At 41.4% G+C, this 18,477-nt stretch overlaps 1 protein-coding gene across 4 annotated transcripts in view; it reads right to left on the bottom strand.

Annotated features, from left to right (window-relative positions):
* The window catches only part of LIMK2 (LIM domain kinase 2), a 53,188-nt gene that overhangs the window by 29,145 nt on the left and 5,566 nt on the right, over nucleotides 1-18,477 (bottom strand). For 3 of the 4 annotated variants that reach the window (XM_056530475.1, XM_056530490.1, XM_056530499.1), the window contains exon 2: nucleotides 3,483-3,546. In XM_056530475.1, the coding sequence (XP_056386450.1) occupies nucleotides 3,483-3,546 (64 nt within the window). Of the gene's footprint in view, nucleotides 1-3,482; nucleotides 3,547-4,020; nucleotides 4,058-18,477 lie in introns of those variants that run through there. The other variant, XM_056530484.1, reaches the window with a different exon arrangement.

The following is an 18,477-nucleotide window of genomic DNA, read 5'->3' as shown; positions in this document are numbered from 1 at the left end:
TCTTCATCTACTTTTATCAGAACCAATGTAATTATTAATACATGTTCATGGAGTACAGGTGAACTGGAGTACGTTTAGCATAGTTATTGTGTAACCTCCTTTATTCATTGGCAGTTTGGTTAAAACGTGTAACTTAGCTGAGCAAACAGACAAGAGAGAACAAGGGCAGATCTCATCTGAACCTCCTTGGCTTCACAGTCAAGAACATTTTTGGAGATTTCACAGGATTTCCTTTTGTTAACTCTTTGGAACATTACAGGATAACCATGCAATGATTAACATTATAAATTATTATACTGTAATCTTCCCCACCACGGCAACTTTGGCTAGATCACATTTTGCACAACCAGAGATCACTGTGTTGCTTGAATCTATTTTGGATTTCTGGTGACTGTGACCATATTTACTTGTACTAGACGTGATGGAGGCTGTGCAACAGTACAATCTCTGGTCACACATTGTACAAGACATTTGGCTAAGAGCTCTAGCATCACAAACAGAGGAGTATACCCTGCCAAGAAGATGAATGTTTTAAAAAAATGTAAGAAGAGATGAAAACCAGACCCAAGATAAATACAGGTGTGGTTAAACCACAAATTCATGTTCAAGTGTTTAATGGTCCTTATAAGCATATGTAGCTTTATTCAGAAAGTATTTGCTATGTGTTCAGCCATACAGTGGGACACATAAAAAGTTGATCTCCCCTTCAAGTCAAACTACTGAGAATAGAAGGTAAGACTACAACACAATATAAGGGTACATCCAAATGGGATGGAAAAATATCTGCAAATCCACAGCACAACCAACATCAGGTTGTGTGATAGATTTCAACCCTTTACAATTTGAGACTTAGGCTGGGTTCACACTGCAGAATTTCTGAACAGAATTTCTGCCGGAGATCGAGCCGGCCGCGCTAGGACCAAGCAGACTGCATTGCTGCCTCCATAGACTGCAATGCATTTCTGGGTGGATATTTTGGGATGTCTGCTCAGAATTGCATTGACATCTATGGGGACTGCAATGTAGTCCACGCGGTCCTAGTGCCGCCACTTGATCTCCAGCATAAATTCTGCCCAGAAATTCCACAGTGTGAACCTAGCCTAAGTGGGCCATTTTTTGCCTCGAGGAGAGGCCATTCCTGGTAATAAAGCTTATACATACCTTCCTCGCTTCTTGCTGGGCTTTGGTATCAGGGTGTCGAACTGCAAATTGTAGAGTCTGCAGCTAACATAGCTCACAGTACTGCTCCGCCAATCACTGACTGAAGCCGGACACCTCTGCGGCCAGCGATTGGCGGAGCGTATAGTGAGCGATGTTAGCTGCTGACGCTACGATCTGCAGCTCAGAGAAGCCAAATTCTAGCAGCCCCAGACGGGACGCCCTGATACCTTAGCCCAGCGGGAATGGGGGAGGTATGTATAAGCTTTTTTTATTATATTATTAAGCCTGGGCACAAAGTTTTTATCGGGGAACCTCTTTAAACTAATGTTATTTTCCTTTAAATGTCCCTGTTTGTTTGGAGAATTTTATTTTAATTAAAACTTCTATGTTCTTATTTCTTGTTCTATTTATTTGTTCTGTACTATTGAGAAAATTGAAAGTTTTGAACTTCAGCAGTAATGCAAATATGTTATTATTTAAGTTAGGAAAATTATTAGAATTAGAAAAACACTGTGCATTTCCAGTTCTTGTTGCTAGTGTGTATATTTGAGTTGAGAAAAACACATTTCAGCATTATCCGTAATCTGTGTGTGCTTTTGTCTTGATAAAACAAGTTAACTAATGACACAATTTCTATAATAGATCACATATGGATATCCAAATCCCAATATTTTCCTCCATAATTGCAATATGACATTTCCCCTAAATCATGCGGCCCTACTGCTCACAGTGTCCAGTACTATATATGCACTTATTATGTTGCATACTATATTATGGGCACACTTAGCCTGTCTTCACACATTGAATTTTGATCAGTATTTTTAGCAAAAACTAGGAGTGAAACAGATCCAGATAAAAATTGAAAAGATTTGTGCCTGCTGAGCAGATTCTGTGAAAAGAAACAAGTTCATTATTACAGGTGGGCTCCGCAATTTCCTTGCCACACAAATTCTGTAGTGTGAATAGTGCAGAAGAATCCCATTGAAAACAATGGAAGGCAGCTGTACCATGTGAATGAGCCCTTAGATAATGCAAAACCAGACTAGTTTTCAACCGATCTGCATCTAGGTATTACGGCACATACCATACCGGTGATCTTCTCATTTTTAAAGTCTGCCGTTTTAACAAAGTCAGTAAAGACCAGTTAAAAACAGAATGTTAACAATGCCTTACAATTAAGTTGATAAATAGAAGAATTCCTTGTTCCTCCATTTGGAAATAATAGTCAATATGATTTTCCTGAACGTATTGTTTTTACACAAAAAAATGTCTTAAATAACTTTATGAAGGTAAGGTGTTTGTTATGTCAATCGCCACTTAAATAATACTCTCCCAGAGACCTCACCTCTGCTCCTCAATAATTGCTAAATTAACAGTCCTAACCTAAAGAGGTTTACCCTAAAGTTATCCTTTATGAGCAGCACAGATGGGGGTCCAACTGCTGGAACCCTCTCTCATCCTGAGGTCAGTTGTTCGCAGTCAGGGGCCACAGTGTGCATGCTCAGCCACCGCTCCATTCACCTAGGGGGACAACTGACCTCCATTCTCAGGATTTATGGAGAGTTCCAGTGTACAGACCCCCATTCATAAGCTAGTTATCCCCTATGGGGTGGATAGAGGATAACCTCAAACATTTGTTACAAAGTTACTTGATTTTAATGTATACTTACCGACAAAGCACATTTCCAGGACTACTATTACATTTTATGCTGATTTTATAAACATACAAAATGTTTTCTCACAAATTGTATCACTTCTCATTTCCTGCCTACGAAGTGACCACATGATAAATATTGCCTTTTATAATGCTGTTGACTGTAATAAAACAAATTAAAGGGTACGATCCCCTTTACTGCTTATGCTGCGCAAAATCTGCTGCTGAAGCGGGAAATACGCTACGTAATCCCTGATCACCATACACACAGGGCTTTCCGGTGGCAGCCCTGTGTGTGCAGTGAGTTTTGGAGGCGGGGCTGTGCGCCAGCGTAACTGTTAATGCGCTTCCAAAACTCACTGCACACACAAGGCTGCCCCAGGATAGCCCTGTGTGTATGGTGATTGGGGATTATGCAGTGTATTCCCCGCTGCAGCAGTAGATTTTGCGCAGCATGAAATACGCTGCATAAGCAGTACGTGGGACCGTACCCTAAAAAAGAAGAAAAAAAAACACTAAATCACACTAAAGTGGTTTAGTCTCACCAGAATTGAAATACATTAGATGGACATTCCGAAAGAATCAAATCCCAGAGGGACAGGTAACATGATGCTTTTAGGGCGACCTTTTAATTTCAATTAATTGTGTGTAAAAGCAAAACACTAACCGTGATATATTTTCCTCCATTTGGGCATCCTGGGGGATTGCACTGTTATTCCCAAATGTTTTTCCTGTGAGAAGAAGTACAAGTCTATTTAGTGGTCTAAATATTGTAGGAATGTTCTCATTGCACAGAATGCAGGGAATAAATCTGCATGTGTTTTTGGAAAAAAAATGTTGAAGATTATGGGGGAGATTTATTAAAATCTTGTATAAAGGAACAGTGGAGCAGTTGCCCATAGCAACCAATCAGGTTTCAGCTTTCATTTTTCAGAGGCCTTTTTAAAAAATGAAAAAATAAATCTGATTGGTTGCTATGGGAAACTGCTCCACTGTTGCTTTGTACAAAGGTCCCCTAACGTTTATTTATACAAAACATAACTATCTACTCTATAAGGGTATGTTCACACACACTGTATATGCTGCAGATTTTATGCTGGTAAAACAAATATAAACTCTGCAGCATATACAACAAAATACCCTAAGACTAGAAAGATACTGAAGTTATTTTATTGACACCTTTATTGTAGAGCTGAACCACCTACTTGGGTCTTTTCTGGAGCACATGCAGGACAGGGTTTGGAGGACCAATGCAGTCTTCTCAGCAGTACGTGTAGCAACTTAATTCTTCTATTGTGCCTGCGCCACAGCCAGCAAGACGTGATGCTTCTGGGCACGTAAAAGATTTCAGCAAGGAAGCAACTGACGTCAGACTCTGTCTGCGCTGTAACCTACACCTCAACAGAAAGGCTTTACACTGGCTACCTGAACTATAGGTGACACTCCAGAAAGACCGTTTTTCATACCCATATCAGGTCTAAACTGACTGCTATGAATTGCAATAACATCCAAAATGTAGACTAGAGAACTTAATAACCTTGCACAATCTACATAAACACTGGGTAGGAGACGTAGTAGGGTCTGTAATTTCTATTGTGCAACATTAAATTTCTGTATATACTAAACTTTACAACCTACTACATTATTCTACTTATTAAGCACAAAAGAATAATCATACAAGGAAAGAACTGTGTACATACAGATAGCATGATACAAGTCAACCAAGAAGGGTTACCTAGAAGGCACAGCAATTTACAGATGACAACGGTGATTTTTTTTTTTTTTCTTTTTAATGGGAGCAGCCACTTTGCCTGCACAAAAAAATAGACTGGAGTGGACTTTAACTGTCTTCTATGGGAGAGTGTTGTAGACATACTGGCCCAGATTTACTATTGTAAATCCGACATGTTTTGCCGGGTTGTGCGCCAGAATTCTGTCTGCACCTGAAATGAAAAACCTGACCAATTCTCCATTTTACTGAGAAAACCCGAAAAAGTGGCCTGTTTGTTGGGAAAAACTAAGGTTTACTAAGGTTTCCACCGAAAATGTGGTGGATTTGAGCTGAGGAAAACCAGACAGATCAGAGCATGTGTAAAAAAAGCAGAATGTAGGGAAAAGTGCAAAATGTAGGGAAAGCTTCCTAAATATGGTGGAAAAAAATGTAGGGAATTAAAACCCACAAAGAAACATACACTCCTCTCTTAGTAAATCAGGGCCAAAGGGGGACATGTATCATTATTTGTGTATGATAGAAGCAGTTTACCCCTTTTGCCAAATTCTAAATTATGCGCAGAAGCGCTAAATTTATCAAGCGCAATGAGTTTTGCGGGCAAATATAGTAATCTCCTCAATTTACTCTTTGAAAAATGGAACCGATGATTTAGAGCATCTTGCTACGTGCAGTCCAAGATGGCTTATATTTACGTAAAAAATATGGTCATTGCGCAAGATTTCTGCGGGTAAATGAAATGTACTCAGTTAATAAATTTGTTCATACTAAATATGTCACTCCAAAGTACACCGAAACCAACACATCTGGAGGAAATGCTCCACCAGAATGTACGCAAAAAAAGATACAGCTTGCGCAAAATTTTGCGCAAAAATTTAAACCCAAAACAGGGGTACAATCTTTGATACATGTCCCCCAATGTGTCTTTAACACTCTCCCAGACTTTCTGTGACCTGTGCAGAGATCATTGTACAAGCAGGGGATGTGATTGTCAACTATTTTTTCATAGTAGAAATGCCTTTAGCTATATACTGGTGTCACCTTTCACTGTAGTTCTGTCCATGATGATAAAAACAAGCCTGCTGATAGTGATCTTTACAGATCAAAAAGTGTCAGCTTCTTAGGCTTAGTAGCCAAAATGAAAACTGCAAGATCTTAAGTTTTAAAATATAGAGAGCAAAATGGAAAATGAAGAGAAAAAAAACCTCACCAACATAAAAAAAAACTTCATTAAAACAACAGGTCATTTTCAGACGACACTCTTTAAAGGGGTACTCCCCTGCCACAGCGTCTGGAACATTTTGTTCCGAACACTGGGTGCGGGCTGCGGGGGTCGTGACGTCATGCCCCTCGTGAGGTCACGCCACCTCAATGCAAGTCTATGCATAGACTTGCATTGAAAGAGCGGAGTGTGACGTCACAAGGGGCATGGTGGGACATCACGATCCCCCGCAGTCCGCATCCAGTTATCTTGGGCTTTAAACAGGACAACAACTAGTGTCCCTAAAGGTTAGCTGTTCAAGCCTAAGGGAAGTCCAAACATAATAGAATATCTTTGCAGTAGATGTCTCCACCAATATGGAGCAAAGTCTGAACATAACATGCATCACAGCTTTCCCCACTATACACTGATGGGCAAGGCCAGATTAAGGCTGCCTGGAAGACGGAGCACTTCATTATGATGGCCCCCCACCCACCGACAGTTCCCACATTAGGTGAAGTACAGTTCCCCCACCTTAGGGGTGCAGTACAGTTCCCCCACATTAGGGGTGCAGTACAGTTCCCCCACATAAGGGGTACAGTACAGTTCCCCCACATAAGGGGTACAGTACAGTTCCCCCACATTAGGGGTGCAGTACAGTTCCCCCACATTAGGGGTGCAGTACAGTTTCCCCACATTAGGGGTGCAGTACAGTTTCCCCACATTAGGGGTGCAGTACAGTTTCCCCACATTAGGGGTGCAGTACAGTTTCCCCACATTAGGGGTGCAGTACAGTTCCCCCACATTAGGGGTGCAGTACAGTTCCCCCACATTAGGGGTGCAGTACAGTTCCCCCACATTAGGGGTGCAGTACAGTTCCCCCACATTAGGGGTGCAGTACAGTTCCCCCACATTAGGGGTGCAGTACAGTTCCCCCACATTAGGGGTGCAGTACAGTTCCCCCACATTAGGGGTGCAGTACAGTTCCCCCACATTAGGGGTGCAGTACAGTTCCCCCACATTAGGGGTGCAGTACAGTTCCCCCACATTAGGGGTGCAGTACAGTTCCCCCACATTAGGGGTGCAGTACAGTTCCCCCACATTAGGGGTGCAGTACAGTTCCCCCACATTAGGGGTGCAGTACAGTTCCCCCACATTAGGTGTGCAGTACAGTTCCCCCACATTAGGTGCAGCATAGTTCCCACACATTAGGTGCAGCATAGTTCCCACACATTAGGTGCAGTACAGTTCCCCCACAGACTTACAGCCTTCAGCAATATACAGTGTATGGCTGGAGGCTGTATGCCTGTTTACTGCCCCACTTTAGTGTTCCGTCCACCACTCCTCCGGGGTCTACTGCTATGGTCTATGGGCCATAGCAGTAGGTCCCAGGACCGGAGAGGAGTGGTGGTCGGAACACTGAAGGTGAGGTGCTGGTGAGTGGTGACCTACCATGCGTGCTTCTTCCTCGATGCTCCACTACGCTCTCTATGGGCGCACGCACGGGACATCAGTGACATCCCTGCGTGCACTACCTCCCGGCGGCCCCTGTGTTTTTAAAGTTAACGCGGGGCCGCAGAGAGGTAACAGGGACATCCTTGTGTCCTGAAAAGATTTTTTGGGACACAGGGATGTCCTGAATGTGATGGGGGCCCCCTGCAGGCCCGGAGCAGGCGCTCCATGAACGCCAATGATGATCCGGCCCTGCTGATGGGAGGAAATAGGTGGTGGAATTCTATGCCATATGAACTACTTGTTAAAATTTACACAGGTAGAAAGCATTTTCACAACCCCATCAATGATCAGCAGCAAAGGTGCCACAAAAACCCCCAATAAATCTACATTGCTGTACAGAAAAATACAGGCAAGATTGTTGGAGGAATCAAAAAGGTTTGCTTGTTTTCCTAGTTTTGCCCAGTTTTCTAATCTGCCCCTATGCTGCAGAGGTGTCTCATTCAGCCTGTAAAATAAGAAGAATGGCTCTACTATGCTGGATATCAAACCGTTCTTCAAGCTATTTATTCAGCTATAATCTGAGCTAAGAAAGAGGTGTTCCTCAGATAACAAAAGAGGGAACCCGATATGCTTTTTCCCTGGTAAAGTAAATAAAAAGGCTTTAGTTTTATTCTATGTCTTGCAAGTAGAGGCCCCACGACAAAACACCACAATTAAAATAAAAGGTAATACTTGCATTTAACCCTTCATTGCAAATAATGCAAGCAGTATAATCTTTTCCATAATACAAGCACCAGCATTACTTTTGCATTCTGATGCATTCATGTTATATAGATAATAAAGTATTTTAGTAGCAAAAGGGGTTAACTATCAGGACTGGAGGTTTCTCCCTTCTTGGTACTTATACCTTGTTAATCTATGTGTGTATTAAATTAATTTTTACTCAATTAATGTTCTTCAGAGGAAATATTGATAGAATAATGAACACTGTACGGAAGAGGATATTAAAAATCTCATACACACGAAGCAGTGTTGGTTTATGGATTTCCCTGTGTAATATCTCTAGTAGAATGTGTGCTGAGACCAATTGTAGGAGCCTTGTCACAGACTTGATATCAATAAGAAATAGGGCGCTTCATCCAAACAGCAACAATGCATTTGCTTGCTCCACAGTCTTTGTTTCTGCCCAGAGACTGAAAGAACAGGCGGCCACACTTTGTAAATTCCTCAGCTCTTTGATGATAAGTAAGAACACATCTTTGTATGTCCAGCACATGGATTTCTTTCAGAAGATGGAGGGAATGAAGGGAGGGAGAATTATGGCAGTAAAACTTTAAGACACCATTGGGAAGAAAAGTAGTAATCCTATCTTCCAGGATGGTTAAAAATGGAAGCTTACTGTGAACTCTTTGCCAGCTTACAGTCCAAGAAAACTTTCAACTTGGCCAACTGAACTTTGAAAAGTACTGGTTTTAAGCATTTTTCTAATTCAGCCAGTAAAAATTCCATATATAAAGTGATGCCAGGCTCACTAGAAATGACAAATAAAAAGTCCCAAATTCTTAAATAGATTGTTTAAAGTGATTTTGACTATAGAAAAGTGAAAATAACAGGTTTAAGTGCTCTTTTTCAGGATTGCACATTCTGACAGATCCTTGAAATATAAAACCCGATCATCAGAAAGTCCAAGTTCTTGCTGACAGCTGAAGATAGAGGAGAAACCCTTGTCCTTTCTTCCTTATTTTTTTGTCAGCGCTCTTGGAATCAGAGAATGGAACAAAGGCCCCCTGGCTTAGTCTGGGAAAAAGTTATCGGCTATTTCTCCACCAAGCCCCCCCAAGAAGCAGATGCAGATCATTGATTTAAATGATCAAGCGCTTTAAATCAATGAACTGCAGCGGCTTTTGCAGTGCCAGAGACCATCGCTGCCACGCGCTTCTCTCCCCCTGCCTGTCCTGGGGTCCTCCTGAGTACAACCCCCCCCCCCCCCCACGGTGTGGGGCATTATTGGATTATCGGCAAGGTAATTGCCGTTACCGATAACGTCCAGAATCGATAATATCGGCCAAACCGATAATCGGTCGATCACTAATTGGCACCTGGCAGTTTATCATTGCAAAGAATTGGAGATCCCCATCTTTTAACTTTGGGGTTTAGTCTATGCTTATCCTTGGCTCATCCTTGGCTCAATATTTCTAGAAAATGAAGTATTTCTTACAGAAAAGGATTGCAGTAACACATGTTTTGCAATACACATGTTTATTCCCTTTGTGTGTATTGGAAGTAAACCAAAAAAGGGAGGGAAAAAAAGCAAAATTGGACACAATGTCACACCAAACTCCAAAAATGGGCTGGACAAAATTATTGATTTAAAAAAAGAAAAACAATGGTGCGCTCCTAGTGCAGAGGACTTTGGTAAGCGAATGCCCCTTTAAAAAAGGTATACATTTCATGGTTACCAGATCTAGTTGTGCTGCGGGCACAACACCGTAGTGTGCATGTAGAATCGCAATGGCGGAGGTCAGCTGGGCACAGCTTCCTTCACAAGTGGGTCAAGGTCACTTCAGCAATGGATAAGTGGCAGGCAGATCAGGTCTGTAAAAACAGGATACAGGTGCATCTCCTCTTGTAGATGACAAAGGACAACATTATTGGCACCCTTAACTTAATATTTGGTTGCACACCCTTTGGAAAAAATAACTGAAATCAGTCACTTCCTATAACCATCAATAAGCTTATTACACCTCTCAGCCGGAATATTGGACCACTCTTCCTTTACAAACTGCTCCAGGTCTCTCTTATTGGAAGGGTGCCTTTTCCCAACAGCAATTTTAAGATCTCTCCACAGGTGTTCAATGGGATTTAGATCTGGACTCATTGCTGGCCACTTCAGAACTCTCCAGCGCTTTGTTGCCATCCATTTCTGGGTGCTTTTTGATGTATGTTTGGGGTCATTGTCCTGCTGGAAGACCCAAGATCTCGGATGCAAACCCAGCTTTCTGACACTGGGCTGTACAGTGCGACCCAAAATCCGTTGGTAATCCTCATCCTCATGATGCCTTGCACTCAAGGATGCATTCAAGGCACCCAGTGCCAGAGGCAGCAAAACAACCCCAAAACATCATTGAACATCCACCATATTTCACTGTAGGTACTGTGTTCTTTTCTTTGTAGGCCTCGTTCCGTTTTCGGTAAACAGTAGATTGATGTGCTTTTAAAAAATAAATAAAAAAAAAAGCTCTATCTTGGTTTCATCTGTCCACAAGACGTTTTCCCAGAAAGAGTTTGGCTTACTCAGGTTCATTTTGGCAAAATGTAGTCTTGCTTTTATGTCTCTGTGTCTGCAGTGAGGTCCTCCTGGGTCTCCTGCCATAGCGTTTCATTTTATTTAAATGTTGATGGATAGTTTGCGCTGACACTGATGCTCCCTGAGCCTGCAGGACAGCTTGAATATCTTTGGAACTTGTTTGGGGCTGCTTATTCACCATCCGGACTATCCTGCGTTGACACCTTTCATCAATTTTTCTCTTCCGTCCAATCCCAGGGAGATTAGCTATAGTGCCATGGTTTGAAAACTTCTTGATAATTTTGCACACTGTGGTCAAATGCAAATCTAGATCTCTGGAGATGACTTGTAACCTTGAGATTGTTGATATTTTTCCACAATTTTGGTTCTCAATTCCTCAGACAGTTCTCTTTTCCTCTTTCTGTTGTTCATGATTAGTGTGGCACACACACAGACACACAATGCAAAGACTAAGTGAACTTCTCTGCTTATGAACTTGATCTGCTTTCAGGTGTGATTTTTATATTGCCCACACCTGTTACTTGCCCCAGGTGAGTTTAAAGGAACATCACATGCTTGAAACAATCTTATTTTTCCACAATTTTTAAAGAGTGCCAATAATTTTGTCCAGCCCATTTTTGGACTTTGGTGTGACATTATGTCCAATTTGCTTTTTTTCCTCCATTTTTTGGTTTAGTTCCAATACACACAAAGGGAATAAACATATGTATAGCAAAACATGTGTTACTGCAATCCTTTTCTGTGATAAATATTTCATTTTCTAGAAAAATTTCAGGGGTGCCAACATTTATGTCCATGACTGTATATATACAGTGGGGCAAAAAAAGTATTTAGTCAGCCACCAATTGTGCAAGTTCTCCCAATTAAAAAGATGAGAGATGCCTGTAATTTTTCATCATAGGTATACCTCAACTATGAGAGACATGAGAAAAAAAATATATAAAAATCACATTGTCTGAATTTTTTTGAATTTCTCTGCAAATATTGGTGGAAAATAAGTATTTGGTCACCTACAAACAAGCAAGATTTCTGGCTCTCACAGATGTAACTTTTTCTTTAAGAGTCTCCTCTGTCCTCCACTTGTTACCTGTAATAATGGCACCTGTTTGAACTAGTTATCAGTATAAAAGACACCTGTCCACAACCTCAAACAGTCACACTCCAAACTCCACTATGGCCAAGACCAAAGAGCCGTCGAAGGACACCAGAAACAAAATTGTAGACCTCAACCAGGCTAGGAAGACTGAATCTGCAATAGGCAAGCAGCTTTGTGGGAAGATATCAACTGTGGGAGCAATTTTTTGAAAATGGAAAACATACAAGACCACTGATAAGCTCCCTTGATCTGAGGTTCCACGCAAGATCTCACCCCGTGATGTCAAAATGATCATAAGAATGGTTAGCAAAAATCCCAGAACCACTTGGGGGGACCTAGTAAATGACCTGCAGAGAGCTGGGAACAAATTCTATCATCAGTAACACACTACGCCACCAGGGAATCAAATCATGCAGTGCAGGACGTGTCCCCCTGCTTAAGCCAGTACATGTTCGGGCCCGTATGAAGTTTGCTACAGAACATTTGGATGATCCAGAAGAGTAAGGGGAGAATGTCATATTGTCAGATTAAACCAAAGTAGAACTTTTTAGTAAAAACTCAATTTGTTGTGTTTGGAGGAGAAAGAATGCTGAGTTGCATCCAAAGAACACCATACCTACGTGCGAAGAATGGGGGTGGAAACATCATGTTTTGGGGCTGTTTTTCTGCTAAGGGACCAGGATGACTGATCCGTGTAAAAGAAAGAATGAATGGGGCCATATATCATGAGATTTTGAGTGAAAAACTCCTTCCATCAGCAAGGGGATTGAAGATGAAACATGGCTGGGTCTTTCAGCATGACAATGATCCCAAACACACCGCCCAGGCAACAAAGGAGTGGCTTCGTAAGATGCATTACAAGGTCCTGGAGTGGCCTGGCCAGTCTCCAGATCTCAACCCCATAGAACCTTTGGAAGGAGTTGAAAGTCTGTGTTGCCCAACGACAGCCATAAAACATCACTGCTCTAGAGGAGATCTACATGGAGGAATGGACCTAAATACCAGCAACAGTGTGTGAAAACCTTGTGAAGACTTACAGAAAATGTTTGACCTCTGTCATTGCCAACAAAGGGTATATAACAAAGTATTGAGATTAACTTTTGTTATTGAACAAATACTTATTTTCCACCATAAGTTGCAAATAAATTCTTTAAAAATCAGAATGTGATTTTATAGTTTTTTTTTTCTCATTATGTATTTCATAGCTGAGGTATACAGATGATGAAAATTACAGTCCTCTCTCCTCTTTTTAAGTGGAAGTACTTGCACAATTGGTGGATGACTAAATACTTTTTTGCCCCACTGTATATAAGCCACCAATGATGTTGTTCCTTATACACTCATTTGGTCAAGTAAGCCATAGTGGTCACATAGTGGTAGATTCTGAGGTATCCAGGAAAGGGAGATATAGCGAGCTGCCGCCAGACATAAACTTAAGGGTAAGATGATTTTATTATAAAATAGGGATTCACGCAATGCATTTCAAATCTGCTCCAGCTTTTTCATCAGGCGCAGTTCAACCGCGCCTGTCGAAAAAGCCGGAGCGGCTTTGAAACGCGTTGCGTGGATCACTATTTTATAATAAAATCATCTTACCCTTAAGTTTATGTCTGGTGGCAGCACGCTATATCTCCCTTTCCTGGATACCTCAGAATCTATACTGTGCGCTTAGATGCTGGGAGCCGCAGCAGCCGCTGCTTTGAGTGTTGTGCCTCTATTTGCACAACAAGCATAGGCGAGTGCGTTTTGATCGTGTTCCTTACTATCCCACAACATCGGATTCCACCCAGTGGAGCGCACCGTGTCTTCTTGTATAGTGGTCACATTGTCTTCCGGATGGACTGTTACACATACCTAGACTGGAGAATGCCTAAACAGGTCCCAGGTGCGCTAGTCCATGGCTCGTGACATCTAAGCTCACAGCCCCAGCTGATTAAATTGTTTTTTATTACAAAATGAGGCTTGGGTCTCCAAGAAACACTCAGCTAAACCATTCTTTGTCGCCACAACTTTTACTCTTTACTCCCGCAATGTTAGCCTTCCGCGAAAGGAATAAGGAAGAATTAAAGAGGTCTTAAATGGACCTGATCCAGCAATACTGATGGGGTGGTTGATGTTCGTAAGCCCAGCATGTCACAATTTTTGTAATTTTTTTCTCTTTCTTTCTCCATTTATTTTATCAAAACTTTTTTTATTTTACAGAAAAACAACAAAAGAGCCATGGATGTAGCCATTTAGCCTTATTGGGAATAGCTAACCCCTCCTTCCTTGGCACGCTGGAGAGTCTCCATACAGAGCCTGGCAGGATATTCATCCCAAATCAGTTCGCAAAATAAAGAAGATATTCAATGAAGTTATTTAACTGGTACCAATACTGGAGAAGTATGGAGTACATATAGCAGTTGAGAAGAGAAGCGAAGCTTACACCACAATTTCCACACAGACTGATGTGAAAGCGGAGTCTACATTAAAGGGGTTATCCACCATAAGGTGATTTTAGTACATACCTGCCAGACAGTAATAGCCATGCTAAGGAAGGATCCGCACTTGTCTTGAAACTAAATGGCTATGTTGTGAGATTACCATAAAGCGGAGGCTATCTGGTTATTTCCTATTGGAGTTTGTGCTCTTAAACTACAAATCCCCTCACTCCTTGTTTGTAAGTGTGAGGTCACTTTTCTCCCTCCCACCTATCAGCCACCCCACCCATTGAAACACACCTGTGATCTCTTCAATGCAATAGACCAGTGTTTGCTAACCAGGGTGCCTACAGCTGTTGCAAAATCAGAATGATCTTCCTCCCACCCAATAATCACTCCACCCATTGAAGCAAAAACAGGCTCCCTCTGATCACCTGACTAGTGATGTAATATCTCAGGCCGCACTGCAACCTGGGAAAACCTGAGGCGGCACTTATTTTGTATGCTGTTAAAAATAAACATTGGGGCAGGAATCACAGAACAATTGCGAGACCACCATGAAAAACAGGTACAAACACTATATTATAATCAAAACTAACTTTATGGCCCCTGTAGCACAGTGAAATAAAAAAAATCTTCGAATATCCTTTAAAGGGGTACTCCGCAGGAAAAAATCTTATCCCTTATCCAAAGGATAGGACATAAGATGTCTAATCACGATATCCGGGCCGGACAGTTGTGTTCGTGACATCATGCCTCACCACACCCCCTCCATTCATGTCTATGGGAAGGGGCGTGACAGCTAGCATGTAGCTCGCTCCATGCACCGGATGACTGGGGTGCCGCATAGGCGGGACCCCCATGATTAGCCCCTTCCCGACCCATGGCATACATGTATGTCATGGGTCGGCTCCCATTCTATAACGTGGGGCCACGGCGTGGCCCCTCGTCATAGCGGGTCGGGCCCGGCACCTAGCAACGGCCGGGACCTGTGGCTAATAGCGCGCGGCACCACGATCACTGCCGCGCGCTATTAGCCACAGGTCCCGGCCGTTGCTAGGTATTAACCCTTTAGACGCGGCGTTCAAAGTTGAATGCCGCGTCTAAAGTGAAAGTAAACTAATGCCGGTTAGCTCAGGGAGCTGCTCGGGATCGCTGCGGCAAAATCACGGCATCCCGAACAGCTTACATGACAGCCGGAGGATCCCTACCTGCCTCCATGCTGTCCGATCGCCGAATGACTGCTCAGTACCTGAGATCCAGTAATGAGCAGTCAAGCGGCAGAATCATTGATCACTGGTTTCCTATGAGAAACCAGTGATCAATGTAAAAGATCATTGTGTGCAGTGTTATAGGTCCCTATGGGAGCTATAACACTGCAAAAAAAAAAGTGCAAAAAAAAAAGTGAAGATCATTTAACCCCTTCCCTAATAAAAGTTTGAATCACCCCCCTTTTCCTATTTAAAAAAAAAAAAACTGTGTAAATAAAAATAAAAATAAACATATGTGGTATCTTCACATGCGGAAATGTCCAAATTATAAAAATATATCATTAATTAAACCGTACAGTCAATGGCGTACGTACAAAAAAATTCAAAAGTCCAAAAAAGCATATTTTTGGTCGCTTTTTATATCATGAAAAAATGAATAAAAAGCGATCAAAAAGTCTGATCATTACAAAAATGGTAACGATAAAAACTTCAGATCACAACGCAAAAAATAAGCCCTCATACCGTCCCATACGCAGAAAAATAAAAAAAGTTATAGGGGTCAGAAGATGACAATTTTAAACGTATATATTTTCCTGTATGTAGTTATGATTTTTTCCAGAAGTACAATAAAAACAAACCTATATAAGTAGGGTATCATTTTAACCGTATGGACCTACAGAATAAAGAGAAAATTTCATTTTTACTTAAAAATGCACTGCGTAGAAACGGAAGCCCCCAAAAGTTACAAAATTGTGTTTTTTCTTCAATTTTGTCGCACAATGAATTTTTTTTCCATTTCTCTGTAGATTTTTGGGTAAAATGACTGATGTCATTACAAAGTGGAATTGGTGGTGCAAAAAAATAAGCCATCATATGGATTTTTAGGTGCAAAATTGAAAGAGTTATGGTTTTTTAAAGGTAAGGAGGAAAAAACGAAAGTGCCAAAATGGAAAAACCCTGGGTCATGAAGGGGTTAGACATCTTATCCCCAATCCAAAGGATCAAAGATGTTTTCCAGTCATCACCTGAACTCCCAGGTATCTAAATTGGGAAAACAAGGTCATGATTTTTTTAAATTCAGAGAGATGAGGTAATTAAAGCAGCATCTATGTACAGTAACAGACATGAAATCTGCTCATGTGAATGAAGCCTCAGGACATGGCTGATTATGTAACATTACGCTACAATGACCCATACTGACATTTCTCCTAAATATTATCTAACATAATTGCCCCCTGAAGTATATTTCACGTCATCTCTGGAATTCTGCCAGGTTACACTACTTGTCATAGGTTCATTTTACAAGCCTTGCATGTGTTTGAGTGAAGTTCCACATGGTTTCCTTGTAAGAAGGAAACAAGAATGACAAGGTCAGGTGTGCCGATAAGGAGAGGGTTCATAAGCCTGACATGAATCTAAACATTTAAATCACACATTGCACATTTATCTGGATCATTAAAGCTGCCTAGTAAAGACCTCAATAAAAAAAAGGTCTATCCCTCTGCAGCTCATGTCACACTGTAGACATATTTTACCAGGAAGCCTACCTCCTATGGAAACAAAGGATTGGGTATAGTGAAAACCTTCTGACATTTGCCATTTGCTTTTTTTTTCCCTTGGCACAGGTTTTGTTAAATCTCCCCCATAGCACCATGCAAAGCCAGTGCGTCAATCACCCCATTCTCGCTCCCACATGCTATCTATAGTAGCATACTGTAAACTCTTAATGTAACAAAACCATGTACATTCTTAAAATTCTTTTGAAAGTACAGGCCCGATTTAAGGACTGGGTTGTATGGTCTAAAAATGAAATTGTTTCTCCTGTTACTAACAAGGCAAAACAAAGTCTCTCCACTCTGTATATCTGACAATGAATTTCTTCTCTATGTATAATATGCAGAAAGAGACTATATAGTGGAGAGAGAAACAATGTATGAGAATATATCTCCCCTCCATATATATCTAATATACAAAGGGAAACAGAAACTTGTCTCCATATCATCCTACAGCAGCACAGGAAACAACTGTGTAACCAGTTATCTCATCCTACCAGGCAGAAGAAACAACATACCGTAATTAGTGATCAATTAAGACTAACTCCTAAGGATACAGAAAAGAGACCTGTTTTGTGTATTTTGCAGGCAGGAGAGGTTAGCCCAGAAAGTCTTGTGTTTAAGGCTGGGTTCACATCACGTTTTTGCCATACTGTTTTCAATGTGTTTTTCTAAAGAAAACTGTATGGCAATAAAACGGATGGAAAAAAGTTAACTGTATGCGTTTTTAAACAGTATACTGTTTTTAAAAGTGCATACAGTTCCGTCAGTTTTTATAGAAAAAAAAACATACATTTTTCAAAGTTTTGTCCATTTTTAATGGGAGGGGTCTTGGGTGGGGACTTTAGGATTCAAATGCGCATGTGCAAAGTAAAAACATATACGTTTTTCCCGTATGGAACCGTATACATGTGCGTTTCCCACTGTCGTCCATATTTTTAAAAAACGTATGCGGTTGCAGTACGGTTTTTAAACCGGAGTCAAAACCGTGGTTGACCACGATTTTGTCTCCGGTTTAAAAACCGTACTGCAACCGCATACGTTTTTTTAACATGGACGTCAATGGGAAATGCACATGTATACGGTGCCATACGGGAAAAACGTATACATTTTTACTTTGCACATGCGCATTTGAATCCTAAAGTCCCCACCCAAGACCCCTCCCATTAAAAATGGACAAAATTTTAAAAAACGTATGGGTTTTTTTTCTATAAAAACTGACGGAACTGTATGCACTTTTAAAAACAGTATACTGTTTAAAAACGCATACGGTTTACCTTTTTCCATACTGTTCCATCCGTTTTTTTGCCATACGGTTTTCTTTAGAAAAACGGATTGAAAACAGTATGGCAAAAACGTAGTGTGAACCCAGCCTAACTAGTGATGAGAGAACACCAATGGTGATTAGCGGTTAGGGGTTTCATTCAGCTCAGACTACAGTGGTCTGTAGCCCTCCATTGTGGCAACACCAGTTGAGCATTCCACTTCTGGTACGTGCGTCCATACTGGCTTCTGACTAGCAAGTGTCATGTCTGTCATTGAGGGAATGCATACGTGGGTAGGGCATTGCTATGACACTCACCCCCCTTTCTGTATGGCTCTTAATGCCATTTAAGATGGCAGGAAGTCATACTGCTAACAGCCCTCTGCCAGGCAACACCTCAAGGTACCGTGATACTCTCCAGCACTC

Source organism: Hyla sarda, chromosome 1 (assembly GCF_029499605.1).
Source record: "Hyla sarda isolate aHylSar1 chromosome 1, aHylSar1.hap1, whole genome shotgun sequence".
In the NCBI taxonomy this organism is placed as follows: Eukaryota; Metazoa; Chordata; class Amphibia; order Anura; family Hylidae; genus Hyla; species Hyla sarda.
The sequence above is the reverse complement of the archived record's forward strand: the minus strand, read 5'-3'. Positions and strand labels throughout refer to the sequence as shown.